General features: G+C 41.1%; 1 protein-coding gene across 2 annotated transcripts in view; it reads right to left on the bottom strand.

The window, feature by feature from the left end:
* The window catches only part of tead1a (TEA domain family member 1a), a 45,816-nt gene extending 37,993 nt beyond the window's left edge, over positions 1-7,823 (bottom strand). Inside the window, exon 1 of one of the 2 annotated variants that reach the window (XM_026172769.2) lies at positions 7,479-7,823. Coding sequence is in view for 1 of the 2 variants with exons in the window: in XM_080304089.1 (XP_080160215.1) it covers positions 7,479-7,488 (10 nt within the window). In the remaining variant the exon portion in view is untranslated. The remainder of the gene's footprint in view (positions 1-7,478) is intronic. The other variant, XM_080304089.1, reaches the window with a different exon arrangement.
* Positions 7,824-16,669: the final 8,846 nt, after the last annotated feature.

Genomic DNA, 16,669 nt, shown 5'->3' with positions numbered 1-16,669 from the left:
TCACGGAGGCATTACCATTTATGCACACACGCAGTAATTGGTCACAGATTGCACACTGATACAGTGAAGTGCTTATTTCCTCCTGAAATATGACGGTAAAAGGTTCAGCTAGCAGCTCTCCTCTCTGCTCGCCGTCCTTACCGTTATTCCTCATCCACCAGCTTTAGGTTGGTTTTTTTGCTGAGTCAGACAGAGTCATTATCCAGTCTCTTCCTTGGGAGGGTGGAGGGAAATTGGAGGATGAGGGGGGTGGGGTCACACGTCACACAGACACACACGCAGGAGACAATATCCTCCACCAGAGGAAAGGGAGGCCTGGGGAGGTTACAGCAATACAACACCGTTTAATAAGTGTGAACACAGGAGCGTTGTGCCGAGGCAGACACCACGTGTGCTGCATGTGCGTGCATCTGTGAGTCTTAACCCACACCTAGTAAAGGAACAGCGTACGGCTGCATGGATGCGAAAAAGAGTACAGTGACCTCCATCTACCCATCTCGTTGCCACGATTACATCCTCTAAAGCCAACACGAGCTCCGCTCTCCTCAAAACACACGTACAAAACGAATTAGCCCCTGAACTGTGTTTTCCATCTGTGGTCCATTAAAACTTGGGTACTGCTTTATTTAGACAGTAGCAGGTAAAGAGGCAGAGATTGTGGCGGCTGCGCACCCCTTATTTAAATATAGTGCTTTGTCAGCACTGTTTCATTTGTTTGTTTGTTTTGGATTCCTCTCTCCTAAGCTGAAACTCCAGCTGGACTTTATCACAGACCACAAAGGATCAGAACAAATGGTCTTTAAGGTGATCCGGGGGACAAATCAACAGCGGAATAATTACATTTTTAAAAAATGCTGCTTTATGTTGAATCAGCTCAATTGTTTACTCACTGAAAATCTACTATAATGTGCCATTAACTCATATCTCTGAAAGTAAGTATAATCATCAATCATTTTTTAGGGTAACTTTTATTTGAATGATTTTTGTCATTTTATTGTGCTCTCAGAGGGTCGTCTGTCCCTCCCAGAGTTTAACTTTGTAAACAAAAAAACTAGTTAAGGACAACTTGAACGATCTAAAAAATAATTTGTAAAATTTGAGATTCTAGCATTTCAATAGTCTCTGTTGCTCGAACTGAGTTTTAAACTAGTTTTGGTTTTGTGTCGTCTCCCTACGCTTTCCTTTTTCCACCCCACACCAGTCATGGCAGGTGTTTGCCCTTCACTGAGGTTGGGTGTGCCAGAAGTTTCTTTTCTCTTGCCAAGTTCTGCTTACAGGAAATCATCTGATTGTCGTTTCCCCTCTAATACTCCAAGTGTCTTTACTATACAGTATAATGCGCCTTGAGGCAACTGTTATTATGACTTGCTGCTACACTTAATTTCACTATATACAAATATGGGAACATAGCAGCAGCTAAATCTCTAATGTTGAGGCTTCAAAATACAGCCTGGAGAGCTGACATTGTGCGATCAACATTAAGTAAGGCAGAACAAAGCACTGGTTTGAAAGTCTTCATTTGTGACATTTCTGAGCTACTGTAACAAGCTCAGAGCCCATGGTAGGTAAGCTAGCCTTGCGCTGGTAGCTTTATTTATGGATGTTTGTTGTATGTCATTCCCTATCTCTCCTTCCACTTCTATGTAATGCTATACTGAAACTTACATAATAACATAAACTGCACAAAAAGATTAAATTTACATGTAGTCATACTATGACTTCTAAGTGTCCCTTGGAAGTCAGAACTGGGAAATTACTTTATTCCCGAGTTAGCGCGTTCCAGCAGAAATGTCATAAAAGTAAAAAATGGAGTTCGCACCACTCAGGTCTCGCTAACAATACACCGTGAAACTTGTTGTTTTGCACAGAAAAACACAGCTACAGCACGTCAGATAAAGCCTGCGTCACGGAGTATTTAGCGAGTCACAATACATGACAGTGGCTGTACAAACTAAAAGTTTTATAGCTTTACTGAAGTCTAATTCAATGCCGCCATCTTGGACTCTTAACTTGGAGATTCTCCAACTTTCCAAGTAAGGAATTCAAGTCGATGATCATTCCAAATTCAATTTATGATTTGAACGTTAGCATTATCTAGCTTGAGGTTGCGAGCATTAGCTAGGCTAATTGGCTAGGTGCTACATGTCAAGGCTAAAAATAAAAAAAATATTGAGACAGTAAAATTAAAAGCCAGGTTTTAATTATAAATTGCTTAGCTTTAAATGTGCAAGAGGAGAAAATATAATTTCATCTTTTAAAAATGAAAAGGCCACAGGATTCTTTTTTGTGCTATTTTCTGCTGCTGTTCACTAATGCTAATAGCAAATCTAAAACACAAACCAGTGTTAGCTGAATTACCATAAAAAGGATATAAGTTCAAAGAAAAAGAGAAATAGACTTCGTACTCTGTGAAAACTTACTTGTTTCCAATTAGGTAATTATATATCATTTTTTAATAATTTATCACACTCTGCACAGAGTGAAAAGAAATTATCAGAACAAACAACAGTGAGTAATCACCATCAGGCCTGCTGAACACAAAAACCGAGGTCGTGAGCACAACAGCAGGGAAACATTTTTCCACTGTGGGAGTTTTCAGAGAGCAGAGCGAGCAGTTGGCCCACTCTGTGGAGTGTTTATCGTGTCAATTCTTCCAGCCGGGAAAATACATAAGTAGTAGTTGAAATCTAGACTTCCTTTTCACTTCCTGCTGAGGTCAGGAAATGTGAGGGTTGATTCAGACTTCCCACAGTGGGATGGTTGGACTCATCCATTCCTCTGCTTGGTGCTCAAAACCCCCGAAAGGCTGAGATCCTGCTTACAGTATTTATTTCTGTTCTTACTTTCGAAATAAAATATGTGAACTTACTGTTCTCGGTGGTATTTTCAGTATAGGTTAAATGTAGCTTTAAAAGTAATGTGCAAAAATTCTATTTTTATCTAGTTATTTATTTCCGTTTTTGCAGAAGAAAAACAAAAACATAAAAGCTTTACAAATAAAATAAGATCACGTGACTCAAAGGGAATATCAAAGACATCAGCGTCTTTATACACGAGCTCCATTCTGCAGTTTATTCACACAATGGCTCAGCTCCCGCGACAAGGATTAAGCCAAGTCACTTTTTTCAGTGGAGATCTTCATTGAGTTTTTTAAGTTAGGGATTAGGGTTAATCCATGCCTGCCTTTGTATGTTCAGTAAAAAAAAATGTACATGGATTATGATCAGTGTACACTGATCAGCCACAGCAATTATGCCCATGACCGGTGAAGTGATTGCACTGCAGAAAATTGCAATGCCAGCAAATCTTGATGTTTTGCTGATGACCACCTAAACAATGTTAGAGAGAAAACACAGGACCCCATAGCAACAACCCTCCCCGGTGACTCTTCCCTCCTCTGGAAGGACAGTGTGCCTCATATCGCTTAAAAAACTGCTCAGCTACAAACTCAAGGAAAACAGCACAGAGCCCAAAGGTGTTAATTGACCTCCATGTTTTCAGGATCCACTCAAGCATACACCAGAATGCACAGGACCCAAAATCACGTATCTGTGTCCCGATGTATCACACGATATCGTTGACTAATATCAGCTAATGACATACCATTTACTGATATTGCTGGGAAATATTTAGCTGTTGTGGCACATCAGGTTTGGGATGTGAAATGTTTAGGAATCAAAACAGTGAAATAGTTTTTTTGTTTCATTTAAATGGGGCTATATTAGTTTAGATAGAAAAAATTGATAATTACAAATAATAAAAACTAAATTTAAGTAAAAAGAAAAAAACTGTTATTAGCATCAGAATGTCACAATGAGTGCATCACTAGCTTATTATACTGCAAAAAGTAAAGCCATGTAAAGCTGGTTTCACGTCTTGTGGGTATGAATGTGCTTTTATGGGCTATTTTGTTTTATTTTTGCTTGTTTGCTTCTAATAGAGACATGTTGCCGTATCTTACAACATGTTGCAGAATCACACGTTCGGTAACAGCATTCTTATCATCTTCAAAGTGCAACAACAGTGTTGTTGTGTGACTCAAGTGATTATTGGCACAGATACAAACAACGAAAGAGACACATTTTCAGATACAGTCACATCTGTGTGGATGTGAGAGACACACTGAAAGACGAGGAGCTCGGGCAGTCAGGCAAGCCAGCACAGGCTCCGCCAGCCTCCTGCAGCCACAATCCAGCCACCACCACCACCCCCCATCCGGCTCCCTTGCACACCAGCATCCCCTATTCCACCCTACTCCCCCACCCCACCCAGGAGGATGCCTATTGTTCCCCCATCTCCTAAACAAAGCCTGCACCCTCACAACCTCACCCCCAAAACCACCCTCTCTTTCCCCATCTAACCCCTTTGCCCTCCCTCAGCACACACACTCACACACACACACAGCTTTGCTGCTCTAATAAACCGGCTCAGCTCCCTAAATTTCATTACATACAAGCCCGGACCCCCACCCACCCAGCCACCCCCCCCTTCCCTTCTTTCTTTTACAGTTTTTCCCCTCTTGGCAGAGTTTATCTTTGCGTATCGTGCTGCATGCTAAATATTGGGACATCAGAACAGAATGCACTACAACAACAACAGAAACTGCTCGATGAAAAACCAGGAAGCTGAAAAACTGGACTGCAGTGACACTGGAGGAATTAATTTATCGTGAGAATTAAAAGGAAGATTGTGTCTTTTTTTTTTTTTAAAAAAAGAGAAATTTAAAAAAAAAAGAAAAAAGAGCAGAGCAAACATCTTGCAAGCCAGCAGCATCCGTTCATTTGCAGGATTTACTGTATCACCTGTTGATTCAGCCAAAATGACAACTTGCACTGGCAAAAAAAAAAAGAACTACAACTACATTTGAAATTATAAACGAAACAAGTGGGACGTCACAAGACATCATTTCATTTGCCACGAAGATTACTCCTCCTAATCCCAGTTCCACAAAAATCTGTGTGCCGGATTTTGTCCTCCTGTTTAGAAATGAGTCGACAGATGAAACAACAAGGAGGACGGCAGCGAGCAGCGCCACTCCAAACTCCACCATATTGCAGCAGCATTGGTGAAGTAGATGAAAACACACACACACACACACACACACACACACACAAACATGCACACATACACAGCGGTTGTGACTAAAGCACACAGAGGCCATATGGTGCGTCCTCATCCACCAACGCCTGTTGCTGCTTCAACAATGGGGCTGCCTGGCCTGGACAGCAAGAGGCAAACACACACATCCACAAATGCGTGTGTACACACACACACACACACACACACCAAATGGTCGTTAGTCAGTCAGTCTGCGTTGCTTAGGCCCCGAACAAACGCCTGGATTTGCATTCTGCACCTCCCTTTATTCTCCTCCTCCCCTCCCTCTCCCCCTCACTCACACACACACACACACACACACCCCTGGTCTCTACAGGTGCACGGAGCACTCAAAACAGATGTCAACGGACTGGAGAAGGAGAGGCACGGGTGAGTGAGGGGGAGAGGGGAGGAAAGTGGAGGCTGTTTGCCCAGAGCGACTGACAAAGCTTTGTACACTTGCGGGCCTAGACACGGCAAAGACAATGACACACACACACACACACACCTTACTCTGTTACACATTCAGGCCGGCCTGATTTGTCACTGTTGGAAACTTTAAAGGGGGGATGAGCGTGAATAGAAAACGCAATTTGCATCCACATTCAGATTCGCCCTCTTAAAGACAGGTTTTAAAAGTAACCTGCTCCACTTGGAGAAATCCACATTTCATTAATGATTCCAATGTTATAATTTGCACATCTGCCAAAACAGAGCCTGAACAAAGTAATTGTTCACACACTTTTAAAAAGGTGGAATGAAATATTTGGAATACCTCTGCAGAAAAACTCTTTTGTTTTCCGGATCATTTTAAAAAACACTTAAATGCATCCCACACTTTTTTTGGCACTGGCTGTTCTGAAACTGGGGCAGTGATGAAATTCACCGCTTGATCGACAATGTCAGGTGTTACTTCATCATTTGGACCATTTTAAAAGGCAGAATATGCAGAATAGTCTTTCCCTCCTTGTTTTTTATATATTTCATGAACAAAACGATACATTCAGTGACGTGGGGAAATAGAGCACCAGACATCTTTAAAAAAAACAAAAACAAAAGAGACAAGAATTAGAAAATTACACTGATAATGGAAACAGCTACAAGTTACATTCCTCACTGATTCCATTGCAATTACTGGACTTGTTGCACAACTTCACATTAACAAAACATTCATCTCCAATATCCCCAATTTCATTTAGCCGCATCAACTCTATTCAAAAAGAAGCCCAAACTAATATTCTCTGAAATATAATCCTTTTATCCAACATCGCCCTCCCGACATCTAACAGAAGGATTACTGTAACAGAATTAATGCATCTACTATGTTTCATCCTACAGGCTGTAATTTTCTCCAATAATTACATTGTGGTTTGGCCCTGCTTTGCCACACATCTCCAGCCATAGAGGACAGGAGCAGTCCTTTGATCAATATTAAAAAGGAAGTACAGAACACAACTACATAGGCTCATGTGAGGAGCTGCTGGAGAACAAGGACACTTGTGATTTGTGATGTGTTTAATTTTTGCAGGCAGCTTTTACTCCAAACTGACAGACGCATGGAGTGGAAGGAGTGTCAGCATCACAGATCTCCATTTAGACATACATATATATATATATATATATATATATATATATATATATATATATATATATATATATATATATATATATATATATATATAAAGAAGAGCTTTAAAGCTCTTCATAAAAGTCATTTTCTATAAAGGTGGAATAAGAAGTAAATGCGTTAACAGATCTCCCAAACGGGCTGTGTGATGGTGCTGAGAGTGAGCGTGTAATGTGTTCTGTCCACTGGGTAAACACTGGCTGTGTGCATGTTATCAGCCTATGGCCTGTTTCTGTGACTGGGGCCTGCCTGCCTGCCTGCCTGCCTGCCTGTGTAGGAAAAGAGAAAACCCCGCCGATGCAACAAGTCCCCCATTCACTCCCAGCTTTGTTAAGCTGCCTCCCAGCGCTGCTGCGAAAAGCTTTTCATCCACAATCTCTCAATCTCCCGTGGACACATTCCCGTTTTTAAAAACAGAAAACACGTGATTTTTAGCTTACGACAGAAAGAAGTGTTAGGAAACAAGGTTTGTTTTCTGGTGTCGGAAGGAAGGGGAATAAAACTGTAGTGAAAGCGACATCCCTCGCTTTGAAGCTCAACACGGCGCAGTATTAATAAGCTTGTTAGACTTGTTCAGCGTGTAGAATAGGTGTATTTGTGGCGATTTGTATTCCAGTGTCGCCGAAACTGTTTTAATTTGAGCTTCAGTGACCACTTCAGGATTTTAGAAACAAGCGAAACGTCCGGGGGCTTTCAGGCTACAGGCTGAAGAGAGCGAAGGGAGGGAGGGGGGGACTCCTCCTAGGGAACTTACCTCGATTCATACGCCTCTTTATGGATTAATTCCCACACTTTTCACCGGATCGGAGTCGCTACAGCAGCGGGAAGCCCTCCGCCAACTCCAGAGTCTCCTCTCGGTTTTGGTTTGAGGAAGGATCGGGCGCGCTGAGTGCGTAAAATACGCAGCGTCTCTCCAAGGATGCGAAATATGCGCGGAATGGGAGCAGGAATGAAATGAACGCAGCGGACTGAGTTGAACGGGGCGGGGTGAGAGGGACTGGCGTCACCCTGGATGGATGAAATAGAGTGAGTGAGAGATGGGAGGATGGGTGGAGAGAGAGAAAAAAAAAGAAAGAGAAAGAGAGCGAGGGGGAAGGGGAAGGGGCCGGACTGTACAGGCTGCGTTCAACAACAAAAGAGTGGAGCGCCCAAACTCTATTCAGGAAGAGGAGGAGGAGGGTCGAGATAAAACACAGTCTGCTGTGCGGGGCTGACAACTAATCAGATAAGGTGACGCTAAAAGAAAGAGAAAAACACTTTGGATGGGAGCTTTGTGGCAGGAATTCAGAGACTCAAAAAGTTAGTCAACCACAACCTAGAAATATTTTTTAAATCTGATTTATAATCAATAAAAACGTGACGTGTGTAACTTTCGTCTGCTGTTATGCAAGCCTAGGTTTGAGTATTCGTGTTTAATGGTCTGCAGTTAAGTTTAAACGCAATATTTCACCTAACAGACTGAGTACTCACACAACTACAAAAGTCTGCGTCCACAGTAAATAAAAGATGGATGTAGCCATCACGCAAGTAGTGTTTTTGGACATGTTTGAACCAAAGAATTTTGAAAAGTTATAACTTAGGGCCATCCTTAAAATCCACGTACAGCTATAATGCACAAATACCCATAATTGCTAATCAATGCTAAGTAAAATTCTAATAAAAACACTATAAATCAAGACGCACAGCTCTTGCACCACAGAGCAGAGACTGACACATATATTTGTAAGATGATTAACAACCTTTTCCCACTTAGTCATTTACAAATGAGGTGTCCACATATAATAAAACATAATATGTAGTTGCACGGGTTGTGTTTTTTAAAAACCCCAAAAGAACAACCTGTTACACATTTTTAGTAATGCTACGTCTGTGCCATTAATGCTAGCGAACTGAAGGGGAAATGCTTGACAGATTGATGGACTCCATGCAGGAACAGCAACAGCTGGGGCAAACCACTAAAAAGACAAGCAAGCACAGGCTTGACATTAAGGCTAATTTAACATTATCAGAGGCTTGAAGTTAATGCTGCTTTGTGTTGGTTTAACGTTACAGACCGAATGGAGCAGGATTTATGAAGGCTAGTCACTCTAAATCTTCATAACTTTAAAAGAACAAGTATTGGGATTAAACTTCTTTGGCTTTCTATTATGCACAAAGCCCCAGAGGGCTTATCCTGACCTCACTTTTAGGAGCCACTGCCCTAACCAGAAAAAAAAAATCTTTGTGTCTCTATGAGATCTTCGAATGCGGCAGACAGCCGCCTCTGCCTCATAAAGGAGTTGTTGTTTACTACTAAGCTCTGCCTATCTCAGGTTTCATCCCCTCGGGCTCTGCTGGACTGTCATCTCCCTAGAGGGAGGGGCTGTGACATAAAACAAACACAGATATGCCAGGGTCGCAGCCTCCGGAACACCTACTGCAACCCGACACCACGGCCAAGCCAGGCAAGCCAGCAGACAAGCATTCCACATGGCAGCATGTCTGTGTTTGTGTGCACAGGAACAAATTCTCCCATACACACCCAGCCACACAGCTGATTCACATGTGGACCGTACACAGTGTGTTTCTGAGACATCTTAGAGGAGGCGTGCGTGGCTCGTTCCCAGACTCAGAACAATGCAAACACAGGAGCAGCTAGTAAAACCATTCAGCTCGGTGACCTAAAGGTCAACCGTCTGACCTCTGATCTGACCTCACCTGGTTTCCTGATGTTTTATTAACGCTCTGTGTGCCCGGAGTCCTGCATCTTCTTCACGCCTGCGTACAGAAGTGACGGTCTGCTGCACATTTGTTATTTAAAGAACACATAATAATATGCACGGAGCTGCTTCTTCTCTCATCAAAAGATTAAAATCACAGCTCAGATCTTGTCAACCAGAAAATCCGAATAGATCATGGTGCCACTCCCTAGAAACTTGCTTTGAGGTGCTAAAAATAATTTTGTGGAGAGGCAAATTGGTCCCGCTCGCTGTACTTTGAGCAGCACAGATCGAACTGGAGCTCTCTCTGTGCTTGTCCTTTAGGCTTCGGTGCAACACTGGATACTCTTCATCATAACATTTACCTTTTTTTTTATTAAAGTAAATGCTCTGTAATGGTTTGAATCTGTACACAGAAAAGTTAGACACAGAGTTCCACAGGGTTCTGTGCTTGGACCAACACGATATACATTATACCAGCTTCCCTTAGGCAGTATTATTAGAAAATAATACCCAGTTATATATATCTATAAAGCCAAATGACAGAATGGCACGTCTGAAAGACATAAAGGCCTGGATAGCCCACAATTTGCTTCTAAATTCACGACATTGTTATACTTGGGCCTAAAAATCTTAGAAACATTGTGTCTAACCAGATATGTGCTCTGGATGGCTTTACTGTAGCTTCCAGCAACACTGTGAAGAACCTGGGAGTCATTTTAAAATATGTCCTCCAACGCACACATGAAACTAACATGTCGGACTGCTTTTTTTTTACATTCTCACAGTATCAATAAATCTGGAAACATTGTGTCTCAGAGTGATGCTAAAAACTAGTTCATGTATTAATTGCTTGTAATCTTGACTACTGTAATTCATTTTTTATCAGCTTGTTCTAAAAGCTCCCTCAAAAGCCTCGAGTTAATCCAGAATCCTGCTGTGAGAGCGCTAACAGTGACAAGAAAGACAGAGCGTGTCTTTCTTTCTCCATGTTAGATTCTCTTCACTGGCTCACTGTTGAATCCAGAATTGAAACTCAAATCCTTCGTCTCACATAAAAATTCTTGAATAAGTCCCATCATATTTTAGAGACCTCATCAGTACCATGTTATGCTAACAGAGCACCAGACTCTCAGACTGCAGGCTTACAGGTGATGACCCTGAACCATCCCTTAGTTACGCAGCTATAGGCTCAGACTGCTGCCAGGCTTCACGTTGTGTACTAAACACTTCTCCACTCGGCTTTTTTCAGTCCACGCAGGTTTATTCACCACAGCAACATGTCATTACATTCTTGTCTTCTCTCTCCCTTAGTCTGCCTTCATATGCTCTGTGTTTTTACCTCTTAACCTCTCCAACCAGTCGCAGCAGATGGCTGCGCCTCCCTGAGCCTGGTCCTGCCAGAGGTTTCTTCCTGTTAAAAGAGTTTTTTCTTCCCACAATTGCAAAGTGATTGCTTATAGGGAGTTACTTGATTGTAGTTTTTTCCCCCTGAATACTGCAGGGTTTTTACCTCACACTTTAAAGCATCTCGAGGTGTCTGTTAATCCTGAACTGAGCATCCATGTGAATAAACCTGTCTCTATTTTTGGTTTTCTCTCCACTCGAAATGACAGCAAGAAAATAAAGACTGATTGCAGCCACAGCTCTAAAAGATGCAAGAGCCCCATTTGTGGTCTGTGGGTAGCAGCGTAAACAATAAAGGTGTGGAGTCTCAGGTATATGTAAGGTGGGTTCCACCTCATCTACATCCATGAAACTTCCACTAATCCATTTTTAACGGCTTTCATGACCCCTGTCTCTGCCTCACAGTTTATTCTTGACCTTATTTTGAAGGTTAGATCCACGTGTAGCTTCCTGTTTTTTCCCTTTACAATTATTGTGTCGATTGAGTTTATTATCTATTTGGTGTGTATTTAATCTTCTCTCTCAGTCTTTGTTAGTTGTTTCTACGCCTTGTTCCTGAGTCTCCTCTGCTGTTTCCTAACGCAGCAGCTTGTTCCAGAAAGCAGGTTAAAGAAATTCAAGGTGTAACCTTAAACTCTGAGGTTGGCAATTCCTTTTTAATCAAGTTGACTGGAATCCAGTTCACATTTAAAAGAGAAAAGAGAAGAAAAAGCTTATCAAAAGGTATAGGCTTGCACAAAATTTAGTGTTTTGTATTTAAATCAAATCTTAAGCTGGCAGGGACAAAACTTATGCGATGATAAAAATGTGGATCAGACAGATAAGCGACTGTTTACCTGGGCGATTTTAGGCCTAGTGAGACTTATTTGGGGGATTTGCAGTGTGACAGATGCTGAGGTTAAAACAGGGTAATTGTTTCAATGCAGGGGAGCTGGCAGACAACCTGGCAGGTGCCTTCATGTCTACAGAGTCGCGCTGTCCAGTGATTCCTGTCTCTCTATGAGTATAAAAACTAATGAACTGACATGTAAATGGTATTTCATTGTTTTAAAAGACGTAAACTTTTGCAAATGCATGCGCCTCGATATTTACTACGCTATTAACTATATGAATGAGGAAATGAAACAGAGTATCAGACAGCTGGTTCAGGTGTTCAAGAGGGGAGGAGTCAGAGTTTATTGAAGAAGCTTGAAGACCTGCCAGGATAGCAAGTTAGGTTCAGAGTCTGTTATCACGGTAACCGGCTCTGGGTTCAAGTTAACCTTCCTATTGGAACAGAAAAGCCAAAGTCTCTTTCATCTGAGAAACATAACAATACATTTTCTGCTCTGGGAAAAAGAAAACAATCCTTACAATTTGTTCATATTATACCCACCAAAAGTACAGTAGATTGAAAAAACCAAAACTTGTCCTAAAAGAGATACGATAAGCTTTGTATGCTTTGATCACAAAATAAGTTATTTAACAGAACAAATCGAATCTTTTTAAAAAAAGGCAGATTGAACTTTTATTAATCTTTAAACCGATGCATTGTATCCACCAGTGTGTGAATGCCAGAGTGAATGAATAGTGGCATTGTAAAGCGCTTTGGGTGCCTTGAAAAGCGCTATATAAATCCAATCCATTATTATTATTATTTTTATTATTATTAATGGTTCTATTTTTCACTCAAATCCTTAAATCTGCACAAAAATATAGAAAATCTAAAGAGTAAAGATAAAAACATCCATCTGTAAATTCAATGGAGCCCAACATAATTCCATCATTCTGTAAAAGCCTTCAAATCACTCGCTGCTTTGAAACACCTTTGGACACTTATTTGTGCAGCTGTTTTCGTGGAGTACCTAAATTAACTGATTTCAATGGTCACCAGGACATAACACCAAACACCGAAATACAAAATCAGCACCACCAGCGGTTTAACCAGCAAAAGATTAAATCTTATTTTCTTTCCTTGTTTTTATGGAAATTCATATATGACTCTTTTAGAAGGAAATCGGGCTACTGTCTGAAGCAAATTTACATTTCCACTGGTCAGCACTAACAGCCGCATAAAACTGTGTGATTTTTACGGTCATTGGTCACAGCTAAGACCTTTGGACTTTATCTGTTGAAAAATGCTATATATATATATATATATATATATATATATATATATATATACACACACACACACACAGTGGGGCAAAAAAGTATTTAGTCAGCCACCGATTGTGCAAGTTCCCCCACTTAAAATGATGACAGAGGTCAGTAATTTGCACCAGAGGTACACTTCAACTGTGAGAGACAGAATGTGAAAAAAAAATCCATGAATCCACATGGTAGGATTTGTAAAGAATTTATTCGTAAATCAGGGTGGAAAATAAGTATTTGGTCACCTCAAACAAGGGAAATCTCTGGCTCTCACAGACCTGTAACGTCTTCTGTAAGAAGCTTTTCTGTCCCCCACTCGTTACCTGTATGAATGGCACCTGTTTGAACTCATCATCTGTATAAAAGACACCTGTCCACAGCCTCAAACAGTCAGGCTCCAAACTCCGCCATGGCCAAGACCAAAGAGCTTTCGAAGGACACCAGGAAAAGTATTGTAGACCTGCACCAGACTGGGAAGAGTGAATCTACAATAGGCAAGCAGCTTGGTGTGAAAAAATCAACTGTGGGAGCAATCATCAGAAAATGGAAGACATACAAGACCACTGATAATCTCCCTCGATCTGGGGCTCCACGCAAGATCTCATCCCGTGGGGTCAAAATGATCATGAGAACGGTGAGCAAAGATCCCAGAACCACACGGGGGGACCTGGTGAATGACCTGCAGAGAGCTGGGACCAAAGTAACAAAGGTCACCATCAGTAACACACTACAACGGCAGGGAATCAAATCCCGCAGTGCCAGACGTGTTCCGCTGCTGAAGCCAGTGCATGTCCAGGCCCGTCTGAAGTTTGCCAGAGAGCACATGGATGATACAGCAGAGGATTGGGAGAATGTCATGTGGTCAGATGAAACCAAAGTAGAACTTTTTGGTATAAACTCAACTCGTCGTGTTTGGAGGAAGAAGAATACTGAGTTGCATCCCAAGAACACCATACCTACTGTGAAGCATGGGGGTGGAAACATCATGCTATGGGGCTGTTTTTCTGCCGAGGGGACAGGACGACTGATCCGTGTTAAGGACAGAATGAATGGGGCCATGTATCGTGAGATTTTGAGCCAAAACCTCCTTCCATCAGTGAGAACTTTGAAGATGAAACGAGGCTGGGTCTTCCAACATGACAATGATCCAAAACACACCGCCCGGGCAACAAAGGAGTGGCTCCGTAAGAAGCATTTGAAAGTCCTGGAGTGGCCTAGCCAGTCTCCAGACCTCAACCCCATAGAAAATCTGTGGCGGGAGTTGAAAGTCCGTGTTGCTCGGCGACAGCCCCAAAACATCACTGCTCTCGAGAAGATCTGCATGGAGGAATGGGCCAAAATACCAGCTACTGTGTGTGCAAACCTGGTAAAGACCTATAGTAAACGTTTGACCTCTGTTATTGCCAACAAAGGTTATGTTACAAAGTATTGAGTTGTATTTTTGTTATTGACCAAATACTTATTTTCCACCCTGATTTATGAATAAATTCTTTACAAATCCTACCATGTGGATTCATGGATTTTTTTTTTCACATTCTGTCTCTCACAGTTGAAGTGTACCTCTGGTGCAAATTACTGACCTCTGTCATCATTTTAGGTGGGGGAACTTGCACAATCGGTGGCTGACTAAATACTTTTTTGCCCCACTGTATACACAGTGTTTTTACATATAAACAAATAAGATGTTCTTATGTAAAGAAGAAAAGTGTGGCACACCACTGGTCAGTGTCTACAGTCAGTGTTACATTTTATTATGATGTTTTTGCAGATGTGTTAGAATATCCAGAATCACAGTGCAATTTTTTCTATAGAGAGCCTCAGATGCAAAGCAGAATATGCATGTATCTGTGCAGGTATAAGAGCACAAGCATGTATATGATCAAAGGGAGAAGGAAGTTGATAATCCTCTTTGCATGTTTTGTGCAGATCTGGAACCGAACCATAAAAACATGTTCACCGATCCTGGTGCACGAGTTGTTGGCTTATTGAATACTAAACCCTATAGCCGTGTTTTCACATCAAAAGCTGTGCTTGCCTGACATTGCACTTATTAGAAGAGGACTTAATCAAGGAGTTTTCTGCTGTTTGTGTTTCCATATGAATCAGGTTGCAAATATTTTTGGAACTTAAATGTGATTAAAGCCCTAACTTTGGCCTTGACATGTTCCCATTATTGAAGCATGCCAATCTGAATGGAGAAGAAATAAAAGTAACACTTGAGTGCAAAAATTAATCAAATGTTCAACTGATGGAATTTATTCTATTGCACTAGATGAGCCTCAAACATAAAAAGAAGCATAAAGTGCAGTAGCATTCATTACTATACAGCGACTTTTTCCTGCACTGAACTGCAGCCTTGAGCCTTCAGACTGTCACTCACCTGCACATTAGCAGCTATGATCCAAGGGGAGGGGTGTAGGTTTGGATTCAACCTTCACTAAAGTGTGTGTGCGTGCACTTTACAAGCCTTCTCAGACAAAGACCACGGTGAATACATCCACAGGCTCCAAGGCTTTATAGGATGAGAATTTCTATATGGAATGTCACTACTTTTTACATTTCTTCTGGCAGCATAAAAATTCCACAAATGTCTGAAAAGCAGTTCATTTAAGCTTTTCTTTTGCTTTTTTATGTATGTATTGCTTTTTAAAACGAGTTATTTCATCAGTAACAGCCTTGAAGCAGTCTGACAAGCTAAGACCACAAAGTTATCGCCAATAAATAATAGCGTTTTAAAGCTGCCTCACCGCACATTGGCTATCAGAGCTGTTCTCAGTCCACGTATAGATCTGAAGCATATAGATAATGCAATCCTATAAGCCTGCTGTCTACACTTTGAATTTTTAAAAAGTTTTTGTTTAATATGTATAAAAGTCGCTACTAGTCCGTGTAGTGAGTGTGTTGTGTTGATCACACATTTTTCATTTGGTTTACATTAAAATTGTAAACTGCACCTTTCAATCATTTTATATTAATAGCTGTATAACAATGTATAATATGAAAACAGGTGCTCACGTTGTTCTGTCATTTATGAAACTTCAGAAATATTAAACTTCTTAAACATCTTAAACCAACGCAAATAAAGCACATTTTTGTGTTTTTAGCACAACTAATCAGTCCAAATGACTCACAGAAAAACTGTAATGACATGCACTGCATGCCACCCACAACATGCTGATATCCTTCATTTTCCTTTCATTTCCTTCATCCGCCCCTCCCTGAGCCTGGTTCTGCTGGAGGTGTCTTCCTGTTAAAAGGGAGTTTTTCCTTCCCACTGTCGCCACAGTGGTTGCTCATAGGGGGTCATATGATTGTTGGGTTTTTCTCTGTATGTATTATTGTAGGGTCTACCTTACAATATAAAGCACCTTGAGGCGACTGTTGTTGGGATTTGGCGCTGTATAAATAAAATTGAATTGAATCTCAATCTAAATGCTTCTTTTAGTCTGCAGACGGAGACTCTTGTGGTTTAACAATAAAAGTTGAACTGTACAAAACGACCCTACATCTTACTTTGTTCTGTGACCTCAATAAACACTTTTCTAATGATTTTATGGGCTAAATCACTAGTTTAGTGATTATTGATTGATTACTGATTTGATTATTGATTTCAACATGATGGTCATTTAATAAATTATGGTCCACATTAGCTTCACAAAGGAGAATAAACGGGTTTACTCATTAAGTCCTGCTGCAAAATGCAAAA

The sequence above is a fragment of the Astatotilapia calliptera genome, chromosome 7 (genome assembly GCF_964374335.1).
Source record: "Astatotilapia calliptera chromosome 7, fAstCal68.1, whole genome shotgun sequence".
NCBI lineage: Eukaryota > Metazoa > Chordata > Actinopteri > Cichliformes > Cichlidae > Astatotilapia > Astatotilapia calliptera.
Note: the sequence above shows the minus strand (reverse complement) of the source record. Positions and strands in the feature narration are given on the sequence as shown.